The following is a 21,455-nucleotide window of genomic DNA, read 5'->3' on the forward strand; positions in this document are numbered from 1 at the left end:
GCCAAATTTGGTGTGATTTGGTCCAGTGGTTTTGTTGTTTACTCCATGGGAATTATGCACATTACACACACACACACACACACACACACACACATAAAATCATTCTATTATTATTCTATTATTATTGTAGTATATTATTATATTATTACTATTATATTATTATTATATTATTCATTATTCATGACTACAATGAAACTACAATAGAGATAAATCAGCGTGGAAATTGCAAGAGGTACCATAGATTGTTGTACATGGAAATAATGGTAGTAAATAGTTTTTGACTTATTAAATACAGTTATATATTACAATTATATATTTTTTGTTATTTAAACTATATATATTGTGAAATTATGGTTTTTTTCTCGAAGTGACACACACCACCCAAGTCATGCTAGGTTTTTTGGTGAATTTTGACACACCAAGTGCAAAAGGTTGCCCATCATTGATCTAGACCCAGCTGCTTAAGTATTTTCCTGCTGTACATGTTGACTCATAAATTGTTCATAAGATTGTTCAGCTACTTGCACTTTTAATTCTTTCATTTCCAACACAAACTTCATTTTAAAGCATTGCTGCTATCTTTGTTTTGTTTTATTGTAATCTGCTGTATTCAAGGGCATTTTCATGATTTCCTATCCCAAGAATGCAAGTAGAGAAATACTGGTTTCTTTAAGATAAAAAGCCTATTGCTTATTGCTGATTGAAGGTTCAAATAAAAGCTCCTTCCACAACTGAATGTTTGTTTAATTCCTGAAATCTAAGAATGTTGATCCCAGTATAAATAGCATATTCAAAATAACATACAAAAATGCCACTCTACACATTAATACTAATTTATTTGGATATGCTGGAATAATTGATTTTCTGATGCTTAGATTTTTTTCAGGATTACCATCAAAGCCAGTGCAAAAATTTAAAGAGTAAAATTGCTTTTGTTGACCTCCCCTGATTAACTTTTGAGTTTTGTCTTTAGTCCTTTGCTTTGTGCCAACCAAATATTTTTCCTGAAATCTGATTGTTATTTTTTGATGAAGAGTGTACATAATGTCATTCTACAGGTCATTTGCTAATTCACTTGCAGAATCTGGCCAGGAGAGATGAACTGTAATAATCTTTTAACCTGAATACCATTGCTTTCAGTATTTAAACAATTCTTTTTTAAATCCCCAAACAGGAGAACAATAGCTCATGGAGGTTCATTGATTCCTCATCCGTATGGAATAAGCCTTTTTGAACATAATTTATATTTTACTGACTGGACAAAAATGGCACTGATGAAGGCAAATAAATTTGCAGATTCTAACCCACAAGTGATTTATCAGTCTTCTTTACGTCCATATGGGGTGACAATTTATCATGCTCTCCGACAGCCATATGGTAAGTCTAATGAGACATCCAAAATACTGGACAGACCAACAATATAGAAGCATTTCTGGGTCCTCCAGCATGACATTGTAGACAGCTTCCAGTGGAAGCATGCTGTGGAATCACAATGGAAGAGGTACAAAGAGGTTAGAGATAACACCACTCTTATCATTCTTAGTTTCTTCAGTGGGGTTATGTGGTCAACTTTTGTTGGAAGCATGCCATTGATTATTGCTGGAGGACCTAGAGAATGTCTAGAGATAATTTTTTTCTGACATAGATAAGTGAAATTGCAGGTACTGGTTCTGCAGATACAGAGGTTATACTGAAGTGTGCTTAGCTTTCCTCTTGAAAACATTGGGAGTTAAGTGCCCTTAGGTCTAATCTACTTGGAACCAGTAATTGGATTTTGAGTGTTTTTGAGGTTCCACCAGTAGAAGATGGTTTTCCTTTTGTTTCCGATGTTCTGTGTGCATTTTGTTGAAAAATATTACTGGAGGCAACTACTTGAAAGCCTAAACTGTAGCTATAAATAGTAACTTTATTTCCTGTATTTTTTTTCAGTAAGAAATCCTTGTAGTGGGAATAATGGAGGATGTGATCAGATCTGTGTTCTCAGTCACAGAACAGATAATGATGGTCTTGGCTATCGTTGTAAATGTATGCTGGGCTTTGACTTGCACGCAGATGGGCGGCGTTGTGTTGGTAAGGAATAGTATTGTTTATTTTGAGCAGTACTGTACTTTATTTTCTCCACACCAGTTTCAATATAAATAAGTCTCATTGTTACTGTCCATTATTAGAAATTGGTGAAACTATCACATATCACCAGAGTGCTGGTGTTTGTGTTCCCACAAATGGAACTTGGAAAAATTACTTTCTTGAATTACACCTCCTAGAGTTTCCTTGTCAATATTGCCACCAGCTCTTCTGGCTGAGGGATGCTAGAAGTGTATTCGAAAGAAGTACCTTTTCCAAGCTCTGTCTAGAAGTGCACCATATTGTGGAAACTTCTTCTGGAAATTGTAAGACCCATACCTCAAAACCTTCCCATGAGCCATGGGATTCTTTTTTAGTTGAGGATGAAATTTAGGACTAAGTTTTACCTTATTTTGCTTTTATAATTAGAGTTATGTCCAGCATTTCTTCCACCATGAAACAGAGGTCTCCTTTGGTTCTACAGGTTTGCTGATGCTGATATTTTCAGATTTGGTCCTTCTTATTTTGCTATATATGATATTTATTGTACTTTTTCTCCTCTTTTCATTTTTAATTGAGTAACTCCTTTGGAAATGGGGTTTTGTATTTATCGGAACCAATTTTCTTTCCTTCTTTATTATATTTCTTTTGAAGTGCTACTTCCAAAATATGTTGCTTTATGCTTGTTACTTAATGCTTAAAGTAAGTTCTCATTCATTTCCTTTTCCTATAGCTGTGCAACAATTTCTACTCTTCTCATCCCAGCTGGCTGTGCGTGGCATCCCATTCAATCTTTCAACCCAGGAAGATGTGATCATCCCTGTAACTGGGAGCCCTTCTTACTTTGTTGGGATTGATTTCTATGCCCAGGAAGATACCATCTTCTATTCAGATACCACCAAGGACATAATTTATAAACAAAAAACAGATGGAACAGGTGATATGCTCTTTGCTTTTGATCCTGAAGCCTACTAGCCTTTTTGAATCTTTGAGTGCAAAGAGGAAATGGTCATAACTATCCCTACCTAATATTTCACAATGTCTGATAGATTCAGCTTCCTCCTCCTTGTATATTGAATAGGGGATGAAGCAAGCATCATTTTAAACTCATTCTCACCTTGAGTCCCCTCGGGTGAGAAAGGCGGGGTAAAAATGTTATAAATAAATAAATAAACTGGTTGGTTACAAAATAGTTATTGTTTTGAAGAAACAAAAAGGATTCAGCAATTTAACAGAAATTTGAAAGCACTATACTTTTGGACTGAAGCTTTCAAAATCTCTTAGCCAGCCTGATTTCGTATTTTTCTCTCTCTGCAGTCTAGTTATTTCAATCCTCCAGGAATCATGATATTTGTCTGTTTCCCCCCTAAATACCAGGTAAGGAAATCCTTGCAGCGAACAGAGTGGAAGGTGTTGAAGACCTGTGTTTTGATTGGATTTCAAAAAATATTTACTGGACTGACCCTCGATATAGAAGCATTAGTGTCATGAGACTGGCTGATAAATCAAGGCGAGCCATCGTCCAGAATTTGAACAATCCTCGATCAATAGTAGTTCATCCAGTTATTGGGTAAGTAGTAGAGCCAAACTACACATTCACAACTATTATGTAATACCGTTCTCCTTAAGTAGTGGGCCATGTATTTGATTACTATCCTGCTCAAAACCTGCTTCTTTATGGAAAGTGTGAATGCTATTGATATTCAAACTGACTTTTCTACCTGATATACGTGCATGGGTTTTGTTTTTAATTTGGATGATGTTCAAATAGGATCCCCCTGTCTACATTCTGGAACACTATTGTTCCAGTGCCACATGGTCCTTCTGAGTATGTAAGCTTGCAGCATTTCCTGCTTTTTCCCCTGTGTGTTTAAAGGCCATTGTAGTTCTTCTTTTAAACATTCCTCTTAACGCCTTCAGTTCAAGAGCCTCTTTTCTCATCTGAAATACCTTCCTCTATTCTGGCTTCCTACTCCCTTGTTCTCCTGGCACCAATTGCAACATCCAGAGCAAAACACAAGGTGGTACAGAATCAACACAAAAGGGGTATTCAGCAGGATTATCTGTAGAAACCAAGAAGTGTTTGTTCTGATCCCTCTCTTTTTGGACTGGAAAACATTTTATTGCAGCCTAAGAGTTACTGTTATCTGTGTAGTCTTATCTGTATAAATAGCTCCTCCTGAGGAGTGTAAGTGCATGTCTTGTATTTACCCAGTCTTCAAGATTCATTTCTGAGGAGCAAATCCTGACTCAATGTTTCTGGTCTGTAGAGGTAAAATATACCAAGTCTGTGCAGGTTTTATTGCCATAACTAAGCACATGCTGCCTTTCCAGATTGGAGCACCCTCTCCCACCTTTTAGCTCTGTGGCCAGATGATACTTTCCCATCACTTTGGATTGCAAGCTATTTAAAATCCTCTTTTAGCTGTAGTGATGCACTCACTTGCTGGGAAGTTCACTTTACTGAATTCAGTGCAGCACTCTGGGGTGGTGGTATAAGATTACACTACAAATATTTTCTAACAGTAGTTTTTACTATCTCCCATCTCTATCCTGTTTCCCCCTCTCATGCTTTACTCTTTAATGTGAATAGAACAAGAATAATGAACAGAAAATATTTTCTCTAACACTTATCCATAACAGATGAGCAAGGGTTACTTTTAACAGTACAACTGTCAATTGCATTTATTTGTCCATTGGCATTTACTTCTTGAGTGGCAATGAAAAAGAAACACTCTCTTTTGGTGATAACTGATCATTTTATTTAACCCTAAAGGCAAATATTTGAGTTGTCCAGTCGACTCTAGGGGTTGATGCTCACCTCCAACTAATGGAGCAATTCAGCTGGCAGATTGCTGTTAGTAGTTTTCTGACAGAAGGAAGTTTTGATTGCAGAAAGGCATTTCTTAATGGATTAACCCAAGCCTTCTACAAGTGGCACATCTTTGAGTTATGATTACCTGCCCTTTGTTCAGTTCAACAATGTTTTATTTGTTTTTTCCAATGCAATGCAACAATTTTTTTAGAACAAATTAGCAGAAAATCAGTCCAAATTATCATGGGGTAGAAATATATAAAATAATTTTAAATGGCATAAAATCACTAGGAATAGTATAGAATATATAGCAAACAGATATGAATACCTGCACAAAAATGGACAATGCAATGCCAGCTCAGTTTTGTGTCTACTGTATTGGTTTATAATTAGGCCCAAGACTCTTCTTGTGGCAAAAACTATTTCTGTTGTCCCTTTCTGTTGAGAAAACTTTCCTTTCTTGGCCGGTCACATGATAGATCAATGGGACAAACTCCTAGAAGAATTGCTCAGCTCGCTAAGGGCCATGAAAGGTTGCGGGTTAACCTGAGGCATCCAAATGACACCTCAGGTTAATCCTGATTACTGCACAATCCAGATCTTTCCAGGTGCTGGGCTTGTGGGGATTGACTTTCAGGTCTGCCTTCTGCAAGCCCCATTGCCATCCCAGTTCTTCAGGCTCTAAATGCCTGAAGGAGCGGGATGGCACCCCACCCTCCCTCCCAGCCCCCTAGTTTTCCCTGTAAACTTTCTGGAGGGGCCTGGCTTCATCTTTAGGCTCATTGGAGAAAGCTTCTGGTGTGTCAAAATGGACCATAGGGAGCTTTGGAGAGGGGAGGGGGAAGATTCTTTGGTTGACCTGGGACAGCATGTATCTACCGTCACCCAGGGAAAATTAGGGATCTGGACCCTCTATCTGGCCTAAATCACAAAAGGAATTCAGCTTTTAAAACTCAGTTACTTTCATGATTTGGGACTGTCTGAAAGGACCCTAAGATTTGTTAACCAAAGAACTGCAAAAGCAGAAGAATGGGTTTGTTGTGAGGGAAGAGTTGTAAGTCATTGCAGATCCAGCCTCCTCAAGTAAGTAAGTACCGTATTTTTCGGTTTATAAGATGCATCTGATGATAAGACGCACCTAGTTTTCAGAGGAGGAAATGGGGAAAAATAATGGGGAAAGGAAGGGGCCTGAGGCTGTCAGGAATGGTGGGAGTTGAAGTCCAAAACACCTCGAGGGCCCAACTTTTTTCCAATGGGTACTATTGGGGCCAGGGCGGGGGCGTGGCCTGGAGGAAAGGAGGGGAGGGGGCTCCTCTTGCCTGCCTGCCTGCTCGCCCTGCTTCGCCTCCGTCTTCAAATGGGTCATCAGCTAACCGACCGGAGAAGGAGCGGCGTCTGCGGCTCCGTTTCCCCGCGTGTTGTCTTTCCGCGCGCGTCCTCCTCCTCCTTTCCCCGGCCAGCCTCCGAGGGGGAAGCCTGAGCCATGGGGAAGGAGAAGGGGCATGGGGCGGGCGGGGGAAGGGGATCCTTTGCCAAGTGACCTGGCAAAAGGCTTCGGAATCCGCGGGTTTGTTTTGGAGAGTGAGGGAAGGGTCCGGCGCGCATTCCTGTGGGCGCTTCTCCTTCTCGGCGATGATCCTCAGCTGCCCCACGTCTCCCCTCCGGAGCCCTTGGGCCTTCCTCACCCCCCATGGGCTGCCGCGAGTCTTCGAGGAAGGAGAGGACAACTCCGGCTGGTTCCTTCTTCTCTTCCTCCTCCTCCTCCTTCCCGCCAGACTCTGGGAGTTTCGCGATAGGGAGGGAGCTTTCCTGCCGAGAAGAAGAGACCCCTCCGCCTCCTGCCTGGGTGACCTTGCGCCTTCCGACGCCTCCGGCCTCCCGCCGCCCTCCTTGGCCCCTGAGGCTGGGATGAGCGCCTCCGAAGAAGGAGGGGGAGGAGAAGAAGGAGGAGGAGGAGGCGCCCGCCTTTGGGGTCCTCTCCTCTCGCTCTCCCTTCCTTCCTTCTCGCGCCTCCGTCCTCTCCCTTGACGCGCGACTTTCTCGGGAATCCCTGCAAAGCAGCGCCGGCCTCGAGCTCTCCCTTCTGAATCCTGAATCCGACCTCTGGGTCGTGTGGAAGAAGGATCTCACCCCTGCCAGAGTCCCTTTCCAGGTTGCTTCCTGCTTCTTCTTTCATGCTGCTGCTACTGCTGCTGCTCTTCAACACTGTCATCGGCAGCAGCGAGATAAGACGTGAGGTCATATTGCGTTTATAAGACGCACTGACTTTCCCCCTCTATTTTGGGGGGGAAAAAGTGCGTCTTATAAACCGAAAAATATGGTAACTTTATTTTTCTATCCCGCCACCATCTCCCAGCTGGGACCCGGGGCGGCTAACACGGGACAAAGGCCCGAAAACAATAACCAAAGTACATCAATTAAAACATATTAGAAAGAGTAAAAACACAATAAAATGACATTACGCAGAACAATACGGTCAGCTGAGGACTATCTCACAATGCTGCTAGAGCAGAATTACAACAAGGAAAAAAGTACCTATTGATGTGACTTACTGCACAGTTCATAGCTGTCCCCACATCACATTGAATTTGAGTTGTGATTGGCTTGTCTCTTTGCTGATGGGAAAAAACTTGTAAATGAATCCAATATAGCTGTTAATCTATCACTTTTCTTTGTGTAGTAATGTCCTTCTGTTTCAGTCCCAGTATTGTGGAGTGGAGAAAAGTCTCATGGGAATGCCCAAACGATGCAATTGTGCAATTGTAGCAAAATAGGGAACAAAAAGAAAGGCCAGACATGGGTAGGAAGTGAAGCTTTGAGGAAGACTAATAAGGGGAATTCACACCTATGGAATGTCAGCACAGTGAGTTCATTCCAGCAGTGATTTGGTTCAGTTTGCTTAAACAATGTGATTGCAATGAAACAACAGGCTGGTGTGATAAATTTCTCAGAGCCAGCTAGGCTGGATCTTGGACACAATGGTGAATTAGAATTGCACTCATGCAGCTAAAATATAAAGACCAGTAAAGAAAAAAACTTGAAAGTTTGTAAGTTGATTATTTATTTTAATGCGACTAACATTCTTGTTTCAGCTTTCAACTGATTTTATTTCCATTTTCAGATACATATTTTGGACAGACTGGTATCGCCCTGCTAAGATCATGAGAGCTTGGAGTGATGGATCCCATGCCATGCCAATTGTGAACACCACACTCGGGTGGCCTAATGGCTTAGCTATTGATTGGAGGTTAGAAGAAAAATCAAAATATGCATTTTTGAACAGACATTTCTCAGCGAATTGACGCTAAAAATGTATTTCATACTAGAGTAAATGTGGCAATGAATCAATTAGTACTGCTAGAATGCAGACAGACAAATCTTTTTCTCATATATCTGTTGCATCCCCCTCCCCCCCCCCCCCAAAAAAAATTCTGGAAGAAAGGCTAAGATTAAAGAAATGGAAATTTCTGAAATACAGTTAGGGAGAAATGATTCATATTTACAATATGTACTGAACTCAAAAGTATAGGAAGCACTTCCTTTCAGTGATATTTCCCACCTGTATATGTGCCCGTGGAAGGGAGCAAAAATATGATTCCTTTCAAAGTGAATGCAATTGTAATCTAGAAAGCATTACTCTCATTCTCCACTGGCTTAATCATATCATCAGGTAGACAAAAACTATTGGTCATATGGGACCATGATGTTAATTACAATAATAGTCTATTTCCTAGGAAGAAGTGCCTTTAAAAGAAAAATATGATGCTTAAATAACTGTCATTGGGTCAACAATTATGGAACACGTCATGTTTTATAAAATGACTTCTGTACTCAGTGATAATGAAGAACATTTTGTGCAGACCTGTATATTCCATGCTTTCAGAATCCGCGCTAGAATAAATAGAGAATGGATGAGCATGATTTTCAGCCAATTTGATGTTGAAGCATGTGAATGTTTCAACAATTAAAGTGTTGTCATTTTTCCCAGTTCTTTAAGGCTTTACTGGGTGGATGCCTTCTTTGATAAAATTGAACACAGTACATTTGATGGGTTAGACAGGAGGACTCTTGAACGCATTTCTCAGATGACACATCCATTTGGACTCACAATATTTGGAGGTGAGTGTCCTTGCAGTCCTCCGTTTGTCATGGTATGGCATTACACGGCATTACATATTGGAATATTTTGATCACAGTACTTAAATTGCAGGTCTTTCATTTCTTAATTTATTTATTTTTTGAGACACATGCAGAGACACCAAACTCTTGTGTCCACAGAAGGACTCCAATTCAGTTGAAATGTCTGGTGGAGCAAAGGAGTTGTTATCCAGTTTTCACATATTTCTTCTTCACTCGCATGTGCCTGCAATGAGACCAAAGTGCCACCACCATATTGTTTTCACTACTATGCCGCAGTGGTGCAGTGGGTTAAACCCTTGTGCCGGTTGAACTGCTGACCTGAAATTTTCTGATCTGAAGGTTGCCAGTTTGAATCCACGAGATGGGTGAGCTCTCATCCGTCAGCTCTAGCTTGTGGGGACATGAGATAAGCCTCCAGACAACACATCTGGATGGCCCCTGGACAATGTCTCTGTACAAGGCCAATTCTGTCACCAGAAGCACCTTGCAGTATGTTCTCAAGTTGCTTCTGACACGATAAAAACCCACTAGTAAGACTATACTACGACCAGAATTTAACTGAATGGATACTACTCTCTTAGTAAGGATTTATGATCCTAGGTAGAAAATGCAGGTTTCATATTTATATTTTCCTGACACTACAGTGGTTTTGGCTATCTCCTGTCTAAGATCTGACCGTTCAAAAATATGAATATAAATGGAATTTCCTTGGATGGATGGGATGCCTGCTTTCTCCCACTGCAACCCATCCTCTAATATTCTTCCTGCTTCTGATGTGGTATGCAGAGGATGTGCATAGTATGTGATCTGATATGGAGGTGTGGGGATTGCAACAGAAAAGAGAATCAAAATTGTATATGTATCTACTTCACGAGCAGAAGAACATACAAAGCAACTTTACATTGAAAACATTTCATTTCCCTCAATTGGCTTAGGGATGTGACTGTACAATAATGATCTCTGAAATTGCAGGTTATGCATATTTTACTGACTGGAGGCTTGGTGGAATTGTTCGAGTTCGAAAGACTGATGGAGGAGAAATGACTATTATTAGGAGAGGAATCAATAATATCATGCACGTGAAAGCATATAATGCTCATTTTCAAACAGGTGAGCTGATTCTTTACATTGAAACATTATGTTTGGCAGCATGGTTAAATGGCCAACTACATATTAATCGTTTTCAGGGAATACAAAAGTATGATTGAGGTTCTTGGGAAGAAATGTCAGTAAGTGTAAAAATTATGTTTCCTTCACAAGCATTTCAGTCTTATGGGAAAAGGTTTTGGCTGTTTATATTAATGTATATTGTATAATATTAATTAGTAATTATAAGCATATCAATACATATGTGTAATAAAGCAAAATTTAATACTGTGAGACTGAGTTATAAATAGCTTCCTTTTTTAGAGGAGAGGCAGAGGGAATCCTATCACATTAATGGACTTCCTACTTATACGACACAGAGTTTCATATGAATATGGAAGTGTCAACCTTTCTTTTTGTTCTTCTGCAGAAAGTAGGGAACTATTCTAGAAAGATACAGTTGTATAGATATCTGAAATTTAGTAATGTATCTCTGTGGTTTTTAAAAACTATTGGGAGAAGGATCGATATGCATGTTATGAGGCATTATTTCACTTTTCCCAAAGTATTCAAATTATGGCAGTTCCGATGTGAGGAAATTCCAAAGGAATATACTGCTTTATAATTGGTCTCATTGCTATGAAGTTCATTTTAATGTGTTGTCGAAGGCTTTCATGGCCGGGATCACAGGGTTGTTGTATGTTGTCCGGGCTGTATGGCCATGTTCCAGAAGTATTCTCTCCTGACGTTTTGCCCACATCTATGGCAGGCATCCTCAGAGGTTGTGAGGATACCTGCCATAGATGTGGGCGAAACGTCAGGAGAAAATACTTCTGGAACATGGCCATACAGCCTGGAAAACATACAACAACCCAGTTCATTTTAAGTCTCCATACATTTGATATGTGAATCCATAATTATGATGGAGAGCATTAATATTTCTGCTGTGGGGGGAAAAATGCCCCTCTGTGGATTATTCAGGTGTTCTGCAGTATTGTAAAAAATTATTTTGTGGAGAAAAATGTAGGGTTTTTGTGTGTGTAAAAGACCATGTTTTCCGTACAATAACAGTTTCCAAAGAACCCAGCCATTTTCGTCTAGAGAATAATTTCTTTGCAACACATTTGGATTTCTTCCTGACTGTTGGGAAATTCATTTTTGATCTGAATGCCTATAAATGTTCTTTCCATCCTTAGAATTAATTCCTTCTGAATTCACTGAGACTTACACCTAAGTGAGATAGGTGAGCATGTAAAAATAAATAAATAAATATAAAGGATTGTGTCCTTAAGCATATTCTTCATTCTTCAGTGGCAGCAATTGGAGTTAGTAGTGTATAAATTTGGCTGGGCCAGACCCTTACAGTCACCATTTGCAGTTTCTAATGTCTTTCCTTCTTTTGTAGCAACGATAGTATACAGTAATTGTATTGTTCCTTAATTTAAACATATACTAATCTTTCACGTTTTTTAAGGCAACAACTACTGCAACAGAGCAACAAATCCCAATGGAGACTGCAGTCACTTCTGCTTCCCAGTCCCTAATTTCCAGAGGGTTTGTGGCTGTCCCTATGGGATGAAGCTAAGTTCTAATCAGCTGACCTGTGTTGAAGATCCATCCAATGAGCCTCCCACTTTGCAATGTGGTGCATATTCCTTTTCCTGTGGCAATGGGAGGTGTGTACCCAGGTTCTATCAGTGCGATGGAGTAGACGATTGCCATGATAACAGTGATGAACAAAACTGTGGATCCCTGAGTAAGTACTGTGTATATCCCCCAATTGAAATATTTTAATGGATAGGATACTTGTCCTTTCCCCCCATATCCACAGTTTCTGTATCCACATATCCAACCATCCCTGTCTTGAAAGTACTTTAAAAACCAATAGCAAATCTTGATTTTGCCATATTATATAAAGAACATCAAATTGTATTGAATGAGTCTAGAGCATCCCTGGATTTTACTATCTATGTGATAACCTGGAAGTAAACTCCAGCAGATACTCAGTATATGCACTGGAAATCTTGAGCCAGTTAAAATGTATTGCATCCACCTGAGGTGGTCTTACAGGGTCAGTTCATATGTCATGTTTTGCATCAATTGAAGGGTTTCTGGCATGATTGCAAAGAAAGCACAAATATGAATACCTGTGACAGATCCAGCTCCCAGGATTAGCTTTGATTACATTGTGTTGACAATGTATGTCAATGGAATTCTTTGATGTATGTTTGTCCATAGGACTCATTCAACGTTTATCCCCAAGTATAAATTAAAGCAGGTTTCTTGAGTCTTTCTGCCATTCAGAACTAGTCATACTTTTATAGACATTATCCCTCCTTATAGAACATATATATTTTATATATAAAATATATTTTACAATATGCTGAATTCTAACAAATTATACGGTAGATATAGAGTTATGCGCACTGTGTAGAGATAGGCAATCTAGCTTTTACGATTAATCTTTTACCTTTGTTTTAAGAAATAGCCAGGGTTGAATATATTTGCATAGTATCTTACCTTTTGCAGTTAGGTTATATTTTTAAAAAACGAGCAAGGGATGTTTGCTTTATTTGGTATTCCTAAGTAAAAGTTATAGTGGATTAAAAAAATGAGGAGGCGGGTGGGTTTGGATCTAATGAACTTTGTAACTTCCCTTTAAGTTCAGAATTTAGTGCTGTTCATATATTTATTTTATGGAGACTTCTCCATTTCACCATTCAAATAATCTTTTCAGCTATTTTTTTAGTTTTAGCTTGTTTTGTTTTATTTAAAATATTTTTATCCTGGTTTTCCATAAACTACTTCGAAAAGACTTGGAATTACAAATTATCTTTATTAAATAGCTTATTGAAAATATTTATGAAAATCTGTATTCTTCTTCTTTGAGCACATATATGTTAACTTTGGGAAAAATGCAAAGTTTTCTTGTTTTTGGTAATAAAGGCCCTTGTGGGAAATTGGCGACTCCCACGAGATGTCCCCCCCCCCGCCCCCCGTACTAGAGCAAATAGCTTGGTGCTTTTTAAAATTTTAACAGCAATAGCAAAAATGTCATGGAGTTTGGTCAGAAAAGGAGGATACGGTATTGGGTAAAATGTATTTTTTCAAATTTTGAAATTTTTCAAAAGAAACCTCAAAATATAGTGAATGAATCAATGGAAAATATGAGAAATATTCATATGGGGAGAAAGTTTCTAAAATTTCTCATTCTCATGTCTGAAAACAGCATGAGCAAAAATCTGCTTAGCACGGTTTTGGGCTTGTAGAAATACTTCTGATAATTTTTAGACATCATTTTTGTGCATACTCATGCATTTTCCTACATGCCAGGGGGTGGACTAGATGACCCATGTGGTCTCTTCCAACTCTGTTATTCTATGATTCTAAGATTTTATGATTTATTGAACTTCTTTGCATAGCAAGGGCTCCAATAATTGTAAGATTAGTGTTTATAATGGAATGTAAATGTGAGGTTTCCATTTGTGAACTGAAGAAGGCCTAGTGAAGCTTGAAACTTGTTCACACATCTTAGGCACCTTCTACACTGCCAGATAATCTGAATTTTAGATGGCAATGTAGAAGGGGCCATACTTGCAAGAAAATTCTGCCTAAGAGGAAGAGATTGCTCTCAGTTGCATTTAAGTCAATGATGTCTGGAGATTTTGCTTTTTTGCTCCAGTGATACAAATCGTAGAAGTTTTAAAACTACAATAAGTACCAATGAGTTCAGTTGGGTTTATATCTGATGTCATATCTATACCAGGCAGATTTGGCCAATGTAAATCTGTCCAGATGTGTTTTTTGTGCCAAATCTAGGGCTATTGCCCAGATGATCCGGAACTGCATCCACTCTGCTGGATGATCTCCTCCTCTATATCTTTTTGTCCAAAGTCTTGGCCCTCGCAGGCACTTCAGCTGATATCAGAATGAATCTCCCCTCCTTCCTGCTGCTCAATTAGGCACTCTGTTCTGACACCATCAGAGAGACATGTTAGTTTAAAGTGAAAAACTTAGAATACTAATCGAAAGCCACTGTGAATTATTGGGACAACTAGCTGTCCCTTGGTGATGATTATACGTGTTTTGGTTAGTGTAGACAAGCTTTGAGTAGACTTAGCAAGTTTGTCGGGAAAACGGAAGGTTTTGTTAATATGAAGCAAAAGTTTTGACATTTTATTTCTTGTTTAGACACTTCTTGTGCCACGTCAGCTTTTACCTGTCGAAATGGCCAGTGCATTCCCAGACGGTGGCGGTGTGATAAACATAATGACTGTCTGGATAACAGTGATGAACTTCATTGCCCCACGCAGGGCCCCACGTCATGCCCTGCAACCTTGTTCACCTGTGACAACGGCAAGTGCATTCCCAGAATCTGGATGTGTGATACGGACAATGACTGCGGCGATGGGTCAGATGAAAAAAACTGCAGTAAGTCTGGGAATAGGATGGTGTATTGATTTCAACTTTCTGATGTCTTGTTACCAAAGGGAGGCATGGTTTTCCTAAACAGCCAGATGGTCATTCTGATTGCTCAGGTGTAGTACAACAGTCAGCACGGCTGTATCATATACAAAAACAAGTCTCTCTGCTGAAAGTAGCCTCTCTCCCTTTTGGCTCACATGATAAATTGCAGTCCCACCTTGTTTCCACCCTCACCAGAAAGAAGGCTTACCATGCAGCCTCTTTTGCAGGGTAGGGTGGAAAAAGACCAGGTCGATTGGTATGTTGTGGATGGCTTTGTTCTCCCTGTGGCCTTTGTGGCTTTATGCCAATGATGTTAAACTCATTTCCACCGAGGGTTTTTTTTTTTCATGTCAGGAGCAACCAGAGTTGCTTCTAGAGTGAGAGAATTGGCTGTCTGCAAGGATGTTGCCCAGGGGGCGCCTGGATGTTTTAATGTTTTACCATCCTTGTGGGAGGCTTCTCTCATGTCCCCGCATGGAGCTGGAGCTGATAGAGGAAGCTCATCCGCGCTCTCCCCGGGTGGGATTCGAACCTGGTAGCCTTCAGGTCAGCAACCCAACCTTCAAGTCAATGAGGGTCATGTCATCCTCATGGTTGCATTCAAAGGGCTGTTTGTAATTGTAAGACTATATAAATGTAACTATGCTGCCCTGGCATTGAAGGCCTCGTGGGTCACATAAAATGACATGGTGGGCCACATGTGGCCCATGGTCCTTGTGTTTGACATATGTGCTCTATGTGGACCTCAGTGCAGGAAGAGGGAGAACCAGCCAATGAGCTTAAACCCCTAGTTTGAACTCATTGCTGGCAGGGTGTCGGTTCTACTCGAATCAAGCATGGAGGCATTTGAGGGGAAAACGGCTTGCTTCCTGGCACTTGAACACCAAAGTGACTGACCTTTGCACTTGCCTGCCTGTCTCTCTTACACCTAACCTTTTATCCTGGTGAAGGTTTTCAAAGTGGCTGCTTTGTTTCTTTGCTTTCCTACGCAACTATGGCTCAGTCATTAGCACACTTCCTAAAGATTAGGTTTCATTGAGCTTATAACTCCTTCAAATAAATGCCCCAAGACAAACAAATGTGTTGATCCAGATTAAGTTAGTTGTACTCAGCTTCTGCTGAAATTAGAAGGACTTCAGTCATGATTAAGCTATCTCTTTGATTGCAAGTAGACCCCCCCTCCATCCTCCTTAGGATTGTTCTGTGCAGAGTTCCCCAATTTTATGCTTTCTAGATGTTTTAGACTATAACTCCTGTTAGGCCCGACCAGTATGACCTATTCTTGAGATGATGAGATTTGTAGTCAAAAGCACTTGGAGAACACTAGGATGAGAAACATTTTGTAATATTGGTGGCCCTCCATGTCCACAGATTCCACAACTATGGATTCAACCATCCATGGCTTACAAATATTTTTCAAAAATCCTAAAAGCAAACCTTGATTTTATCTTTTTTTATATAAGGGACACTATTTTACCACTCCTTTGAATATAATGTGATTTGAGCATTCATGGATGATGGTATCTATTGGGGTCCTTGAGCCAAATCCCATGTTTATGCAAAATGAGGATGAGGGATTAGGCAGCAGAATTGACATTGTATTTTCTTTAAAAAATGTTCTTTTCATAGCTTTCACAGAAACGTGTGAACCTGGTCAATTCCAGTGTCCTGATCACAGGTGCATTGATCCATTTTATGTCTGTGATGGTGACAAGGATTGTATTGATGGAGCAGATGAACATGATTGCAGTTAAGTATCCACCCATGACTCCCACCGATACAAGGAGATGTTATATTTTTGCAGGCTGTTCTGTTTCATATTATAAATCTTATTAGTTATTTAAAAATGTATCAGCTCTTATTTAAAAATAATGTTATTTGCAAAGATGTGAAGTGTCAAGGACAGAACGCCACAAGGTTCAAGATAACAGAGTTTATTGGATTACAGAACTCAAAAATGCCCGTAAAATACAAGGGCCAGGCAGTATTAGCCTTTAGGAGCAAAAAGGGGCAAGGAAAAACGTTCAAAAGATAAACCGGATTAAACCGGAGTTTAATCCGGGTAAAAACAAACTGCTTGCTTCAGCCTGGGGATAAACAAAACAAAAGCCGAGGAACAAAAGATACAAAAGAATGCAACTAATTGGCAGCAGATTCCTCACTGCTGCCAACACTGTGCTTAGAGTAACTTGCGTCGCTCCCACACACACAGCAGACAGGATTTCCAACACGAACAGATCAGCCAAGGATTGTAGCAGTAGAGTAGACCCAGTTCCTTTCCGTAGATCAAAGCCAGAAGCAGACGTTTGTAGATTCCAAGTCCAAGAAGGGGGGAAGACAAGCCGTGGTCAGTTCAGTCCGAGTTTTCAAAACAGGAGATGGCGTCCGTCAAGAAGACGACGGAAGGTCAAGCTAATAAGAGTAAGCACAGGTTTGCACAAACAAATGCCCACACAATTCCTCCCGCCGTCTGACCCTGAATTCCAAAACAACTTACGTCTCAGCACAGGAAAACACACCAGTCTTCAGGAAAGCGTCCCACACAGATCCCAAGCGTTCGTCCAGATTACCTTGCCCAACGCAATTTGCAATTGCTCCCAAGCCCCATTTTATGCTAGTTACAAATCCTCATCACTGTCAGCTGTCCTCCTTAACCCGGGCGTTTCCTCATCACTTTCCTCATCAGAGCTGGAACACCTCTGACTACGCCCCACAGCATCTCCAGCTGTGGATCCCGTCCCATCCCTCCAGCTAAGCCATGGGTCTAATCCTGAAGGTCCCCATTCATCTTCTATCCCATCATGACCAGTGGCACCCAATTCCTCCCTTACCCGAGTCCAATCCATCTCATCCTCCTCCGAGCTAACCAGCCCCTCCTCCATTCTCTCCGTAAACCCCTCAAAAGACTCTTCGTCAGATGGTGCTGCAAAAATGTCTCGCAGTCTTTTTCTTTCTCGCTCCTTGAGAGTATCTGACTCTCGAGGAGTCTTACGCCCACGTCTGTCAGTAACAGAGCCATGAGGCTCAATCATAACACTATCCCCTCTCACAAAGGCCTCCTCCCCCGATGGCGGAGAAGTGGCAGTGATACCCTCCGCTATAGCACCACGACGACTAGAGGTATCTAGTTTCAACAGCGAACGATGAAAGACTGGATGGACCTTTAAACTAGACGGTAAACGCAAACGAAACGCAACGGAACAAATCTTTTTAACGATAGGAAAGGGACCCAAATATCGCGGCGCAAACTTTCCCCCAGCCTGTTTAATATGTTTGGAAGATAACCACACCAAATCCCCTTCTTCCAACTCCTCCCCTGCCTGCCTGTGGCGGTCAGCCTGAGTCTTTTGCGTTGCCTTAGCTTCCAACAGTAAGCGACGGGCAACATCATGCAGTGCAGCCATTTCCGAAGAGCGGTATACAGGGTCCGAAGAGACCACATTGGTCGACAGCGCCACACCTCCCCGTGGGTGAAAACCATAAGTTAGCTCAAATGGCGTATGCTGACTAGACGTGTGCACCGCATTATTGTAAGCGAACTCCGCCACCGGTAACCACTTCACCCAAGCCGTGGGTTGATCTAAACAAAAACAACGCAAATACTGCTCTAAGAGCCCATTAACCCGTTCCGACTGTCCATCCGTCTGCGGATGAAAGGCTGAAGAAACGTTTAACTTAGTCCCTAAGCACTCATGGAAATGTTTCCAAAAGCGTGACACAAATTGCGGAGCCCTATCTGAAATAATCACCTCGGGTGCTCCGTGCAAACGATAGATGTGCTTAGTAAATAGTAAGGCCAACGTAGGGGCCGCCGGAATGGTTGAACAAGGAATAAAATGAGCCAGTTTGCTAAATAAATCCACCACCACCCAAATACAAGTATAACCCCCAGACTTAGGCAAATCTGAAATAAAATCCATGGAAATGATTTGCCATGGCCTCTCCGGAACAGGTAGAGACGACAACAACCCTCTAGGGCGCCCAACAGGCGTCTTACTCTGCTGGCAAACAGCGCAGCTGTCACAAAAGCGCAGAATGTCTTGCCGCATCTTTGGCCACCAGTAGCTCCTGGTGATAAGCTGTACGGTCTTGAACCTGCCAAAGTGCCCAGCCATGGGTTCGTCATGGTGGGCTCTAATCACCTCCAACCTGAGGGCCCCCACTGGTACGTAGACCTGCCCCCTGCGTACCAATACTCCGTCTTGATCTTGTAGATGTGGCAGTATTGTACGGTTACCTGCTGATAGCAGCATCAGTTGCTCCTGAGTCCACACATCATCCCTCTGAGCCTCAAGGATCTGGTCATGTAACCCGAGCTCATTGTCTACAACACATAGAGAGGCAGTAGGCAAGATGGTCTGACATACTACCTGCTCATTGGTTTTAAACTCCGGCTTGCGGGATAAAGCATCGGCCCGCAAGTTTGCCTTCCCCTCCACGAACTGCACCTTGAAGTTAAACCTGGAGAAAAACAAAGCCCATCGGATTTGACGCTGGTTTAACTTCTTTGCTGTTTGTAAGTGCTCTAAATTCTTGTGATCAGATCTGACCACAATCTGGTGCCGTGCCCCTTCAAGCCAGTGCCGCCACACCTCAAACGCCACCTTAATCGCCAACAACTCCTTCTCCCATATGGTATAGTTCTGCTCGAAGGGTGTTAGTTGCCGCGAGTAAAAACCACAGGGACGCAAGGTCCCTGAGGAATCCTTCTGAGACAATACAGCCCCCAACGCGTAGCTAGAAGCATCCGCTTCTACCACGAACGGTTTGTCAACATCAGGATGTGTTAGTATGTTGTCCGATTGAAAACTAGACTTAAGTTGTAGAAATGCATCGTGAGCTTCCCGCCCCCACACAAATGGCTGTTTCTTACGCAGGAGCTGCGTCAAAGGTACCGTGAGCTTTGCAAAATTCGGAATAAACTCCCGGTAGTAATTAGCGAAACCTAAGAACCTTTGTACATCCTTCTTAGTCTTTAGCTCCTGCCATGAGTTAACGGCGTCGACCTTATGTGGATCCATTTTAAGTTCCCTACCTGACACTACATGACCTAGGAACTCCACTTCAGGCACATGAAAGACGCACTTGGAAGCCTTGGCGAAAAGCCCATTAGCCCGCAGACGGTGCAGAACCTGCTTGACATGTTGACGATGTTCTTTCTCGTCCTTAGAAAAAATCAAGATATCATCCAAATAAATCACTAAAAATTGGTCAATTAGGTCCCTGAACACATCGTTCATGAACCTTTGGAAGACCGCAGGAGCGTTGCAAAGTCCGAAAGGCATGACTCGGAACTCGTGACATCCGAAACACGTGTTAAATGCCGTCTTCCATTCATCCCCTTCCCGTATACGGATTAAGTTATATGCCCCCCGCAGGTCAAGCTTGGTAAAAACCTTAGCCCCTTGCACCCTTGATAATAGTTCCGAGATTAAAGGTAGCGGGTACCTATCCCGAATGGTGTATTTGTTTAGGATCCGATAGTCGCAGACCAGCCTAAGTTCCCCAGTCTTTTTGGCTACAAAGAATACTGGTGCCGCAGTTGGAGAGCTAGATGGGCGAATAAACCCCTTGGCTAAATTTTCATCTGGAAACTCCCTCAAAGCTTGCCTTTCCGGTACAGTCAAGGCATACAGCCTTCCTGCTGGCAATTTCGCACCTTCTGCTAACTTGATGGCGCAATCATATGGCCTGTGCGGTGGTAATTTGTCCGCTTCTCTTTTACAAAATACATCAGAGAACTCCCCATACTCAGCAGGCACTCCCTCCATATCAGATTGAGTAACATTCAGAGTGCAACAATCCTGCCTCTTTAAGGTCACTTTACGTGTCGCCCAATCTACTTGTGGATTTACTACAGCTAGCCAATCCATTCCCAGGATCACATCATATCTAGGCAAACTCGTAATATCCCACACAAACGTTCCCGTTACTCCCTGCACCTCCCACATTACTGCTGAGGTTTCATGGTTAACCACCCCAGTCTCCAGCAGTCTCCCATCTGCTCCTTCCACCCACACGTCGCATGCCTTGCGCACTCTAGGAATGCCATGCTTCTTAGCAAATTCAATATCTACATAAGAGACCGTAGCCCCTGAGTCCAGCAGTGCCAAAGTAGAAACAAGTTCCCTTCCCCCAACAGATAATGTAATGGGTACGAAAACATGCTTCCTCCCCTCAGTTGACTGCTTGAGGAGCCCTAGTGCGTTGGACTCACGTCGCACTAGGGCTGGCCTTTTCCCGAAACCTGAGAAGGTTTCACATTACAGTTTTTGGCAAAATGCCCCGCATTCCCACAGTACAAACACAACCCCAGCTGCCTCCTACGGCTCCTTTCCTCTGTAGACAGCTTTTTAAAGACCCCAAGCTCCATAGGCTCTTCCCCCATCACCACAGGTGCCCTGGTAATATGCATGGGTGGCGCACACATTGCTTTCGAGTGTTTACGAGCCTCGAACCTTGCGTCTAAACGCAGCACCTTAGCTACTAAGGCGTCCCAATTTTCAGCCGGCTCCAAGCGTGCTAATTCATCCTGGAGCATATCACTTAACCCGGCAGTAAATAAAAGCATGAATGCATTTTCCCCCCAATCCAGCTGGTGGCGATACAAGTTAAACTTATTTAAGTAATCCAAAACAGTCCCCTTTCCCTGTTTCAACCGATACAGAGCCCACCCAGCATTCTCCGTGCGGAGAGGATCCCCAAAAGTGTCAGTTAATAATTATTCAAATTGTCCTTGACTGGGTCATTTCCCAAAATTAAATTAGTGGCCCATTGTCCTGCGGGACCGGTCAACAAACTCAAAATAAATGCCACCTTGCTAGTGTCTGTAGGAAAAGCATGAGCACTGAGCTGGGAAAAATAAAGCTCCACTTGTGCCAAA

At 41.8% G+C, this 21,455-nt stretch overlaps 1 protein-coding gene across 2 annotated transcripts in view; it reads left to right on the forward strand.

Moving 5' to 3' along the window:
* The window catches only part of lrp2 (LDL receptor related protein 2), a 189,848-nt gene that overhangs the window by 70,207 nt on the left and 98,186 nt on the right, over positions 1–21,455 (forward strand). For both annotated transcript variants that reach the window (XM_008119019.3, XM_062964876.1), the window contains exons 14-23: positions 1,175–1,377; positions 1,930–2,070; positions 2,798–3,001; positions 3,442–3,634; positions 8,001–8,126; positions 8,868–8,998; positions 9,992–10,129; positions 11,580–11,861; positions 14,297–14,536; positions 16,202–16,321. In XM_008119019.3, coding sequence (XP_008117226.2) covers positions 1,175–1,377; positions 1,930–2,070; positions 2,798–3,001; positions 3,442–3,634; positions 8,001–8,126; positions 8,868–8,998; positions 9,992–10,129; positions 11,580–11,861; positions 14,297–14,536; positions 16,202–16,321 — 1,778 coding nt within the window. The remainder of the gene's footprint in view (positions 1–1,174; positions 1,378–1,929; positions 2,071–2,797; positions 3,002–3,441; positions 3,635–8,000; positions 8,127–8,867; positions 8,999–9,991; positions 10,130–11,579; positions 11,862–14,296; positions 14,537–16,201; positions 16,322–21,455) is intronic.

This window comes from Anolis carolinensis, chromosome 1 (genome assembly GCF_035594765.1).
Source record: "Anolis carolinensis isolate JA03-04 chromosome 1, rAnoCar3.1.pri, whole genome shotgun sequence".
NCBI classification, from domain to species: Eukaryota; Metazoa; Chordata; class Lepidosauria; order Squamata; family Dactyloidae; genus Anolis; species Anolis carolinensis.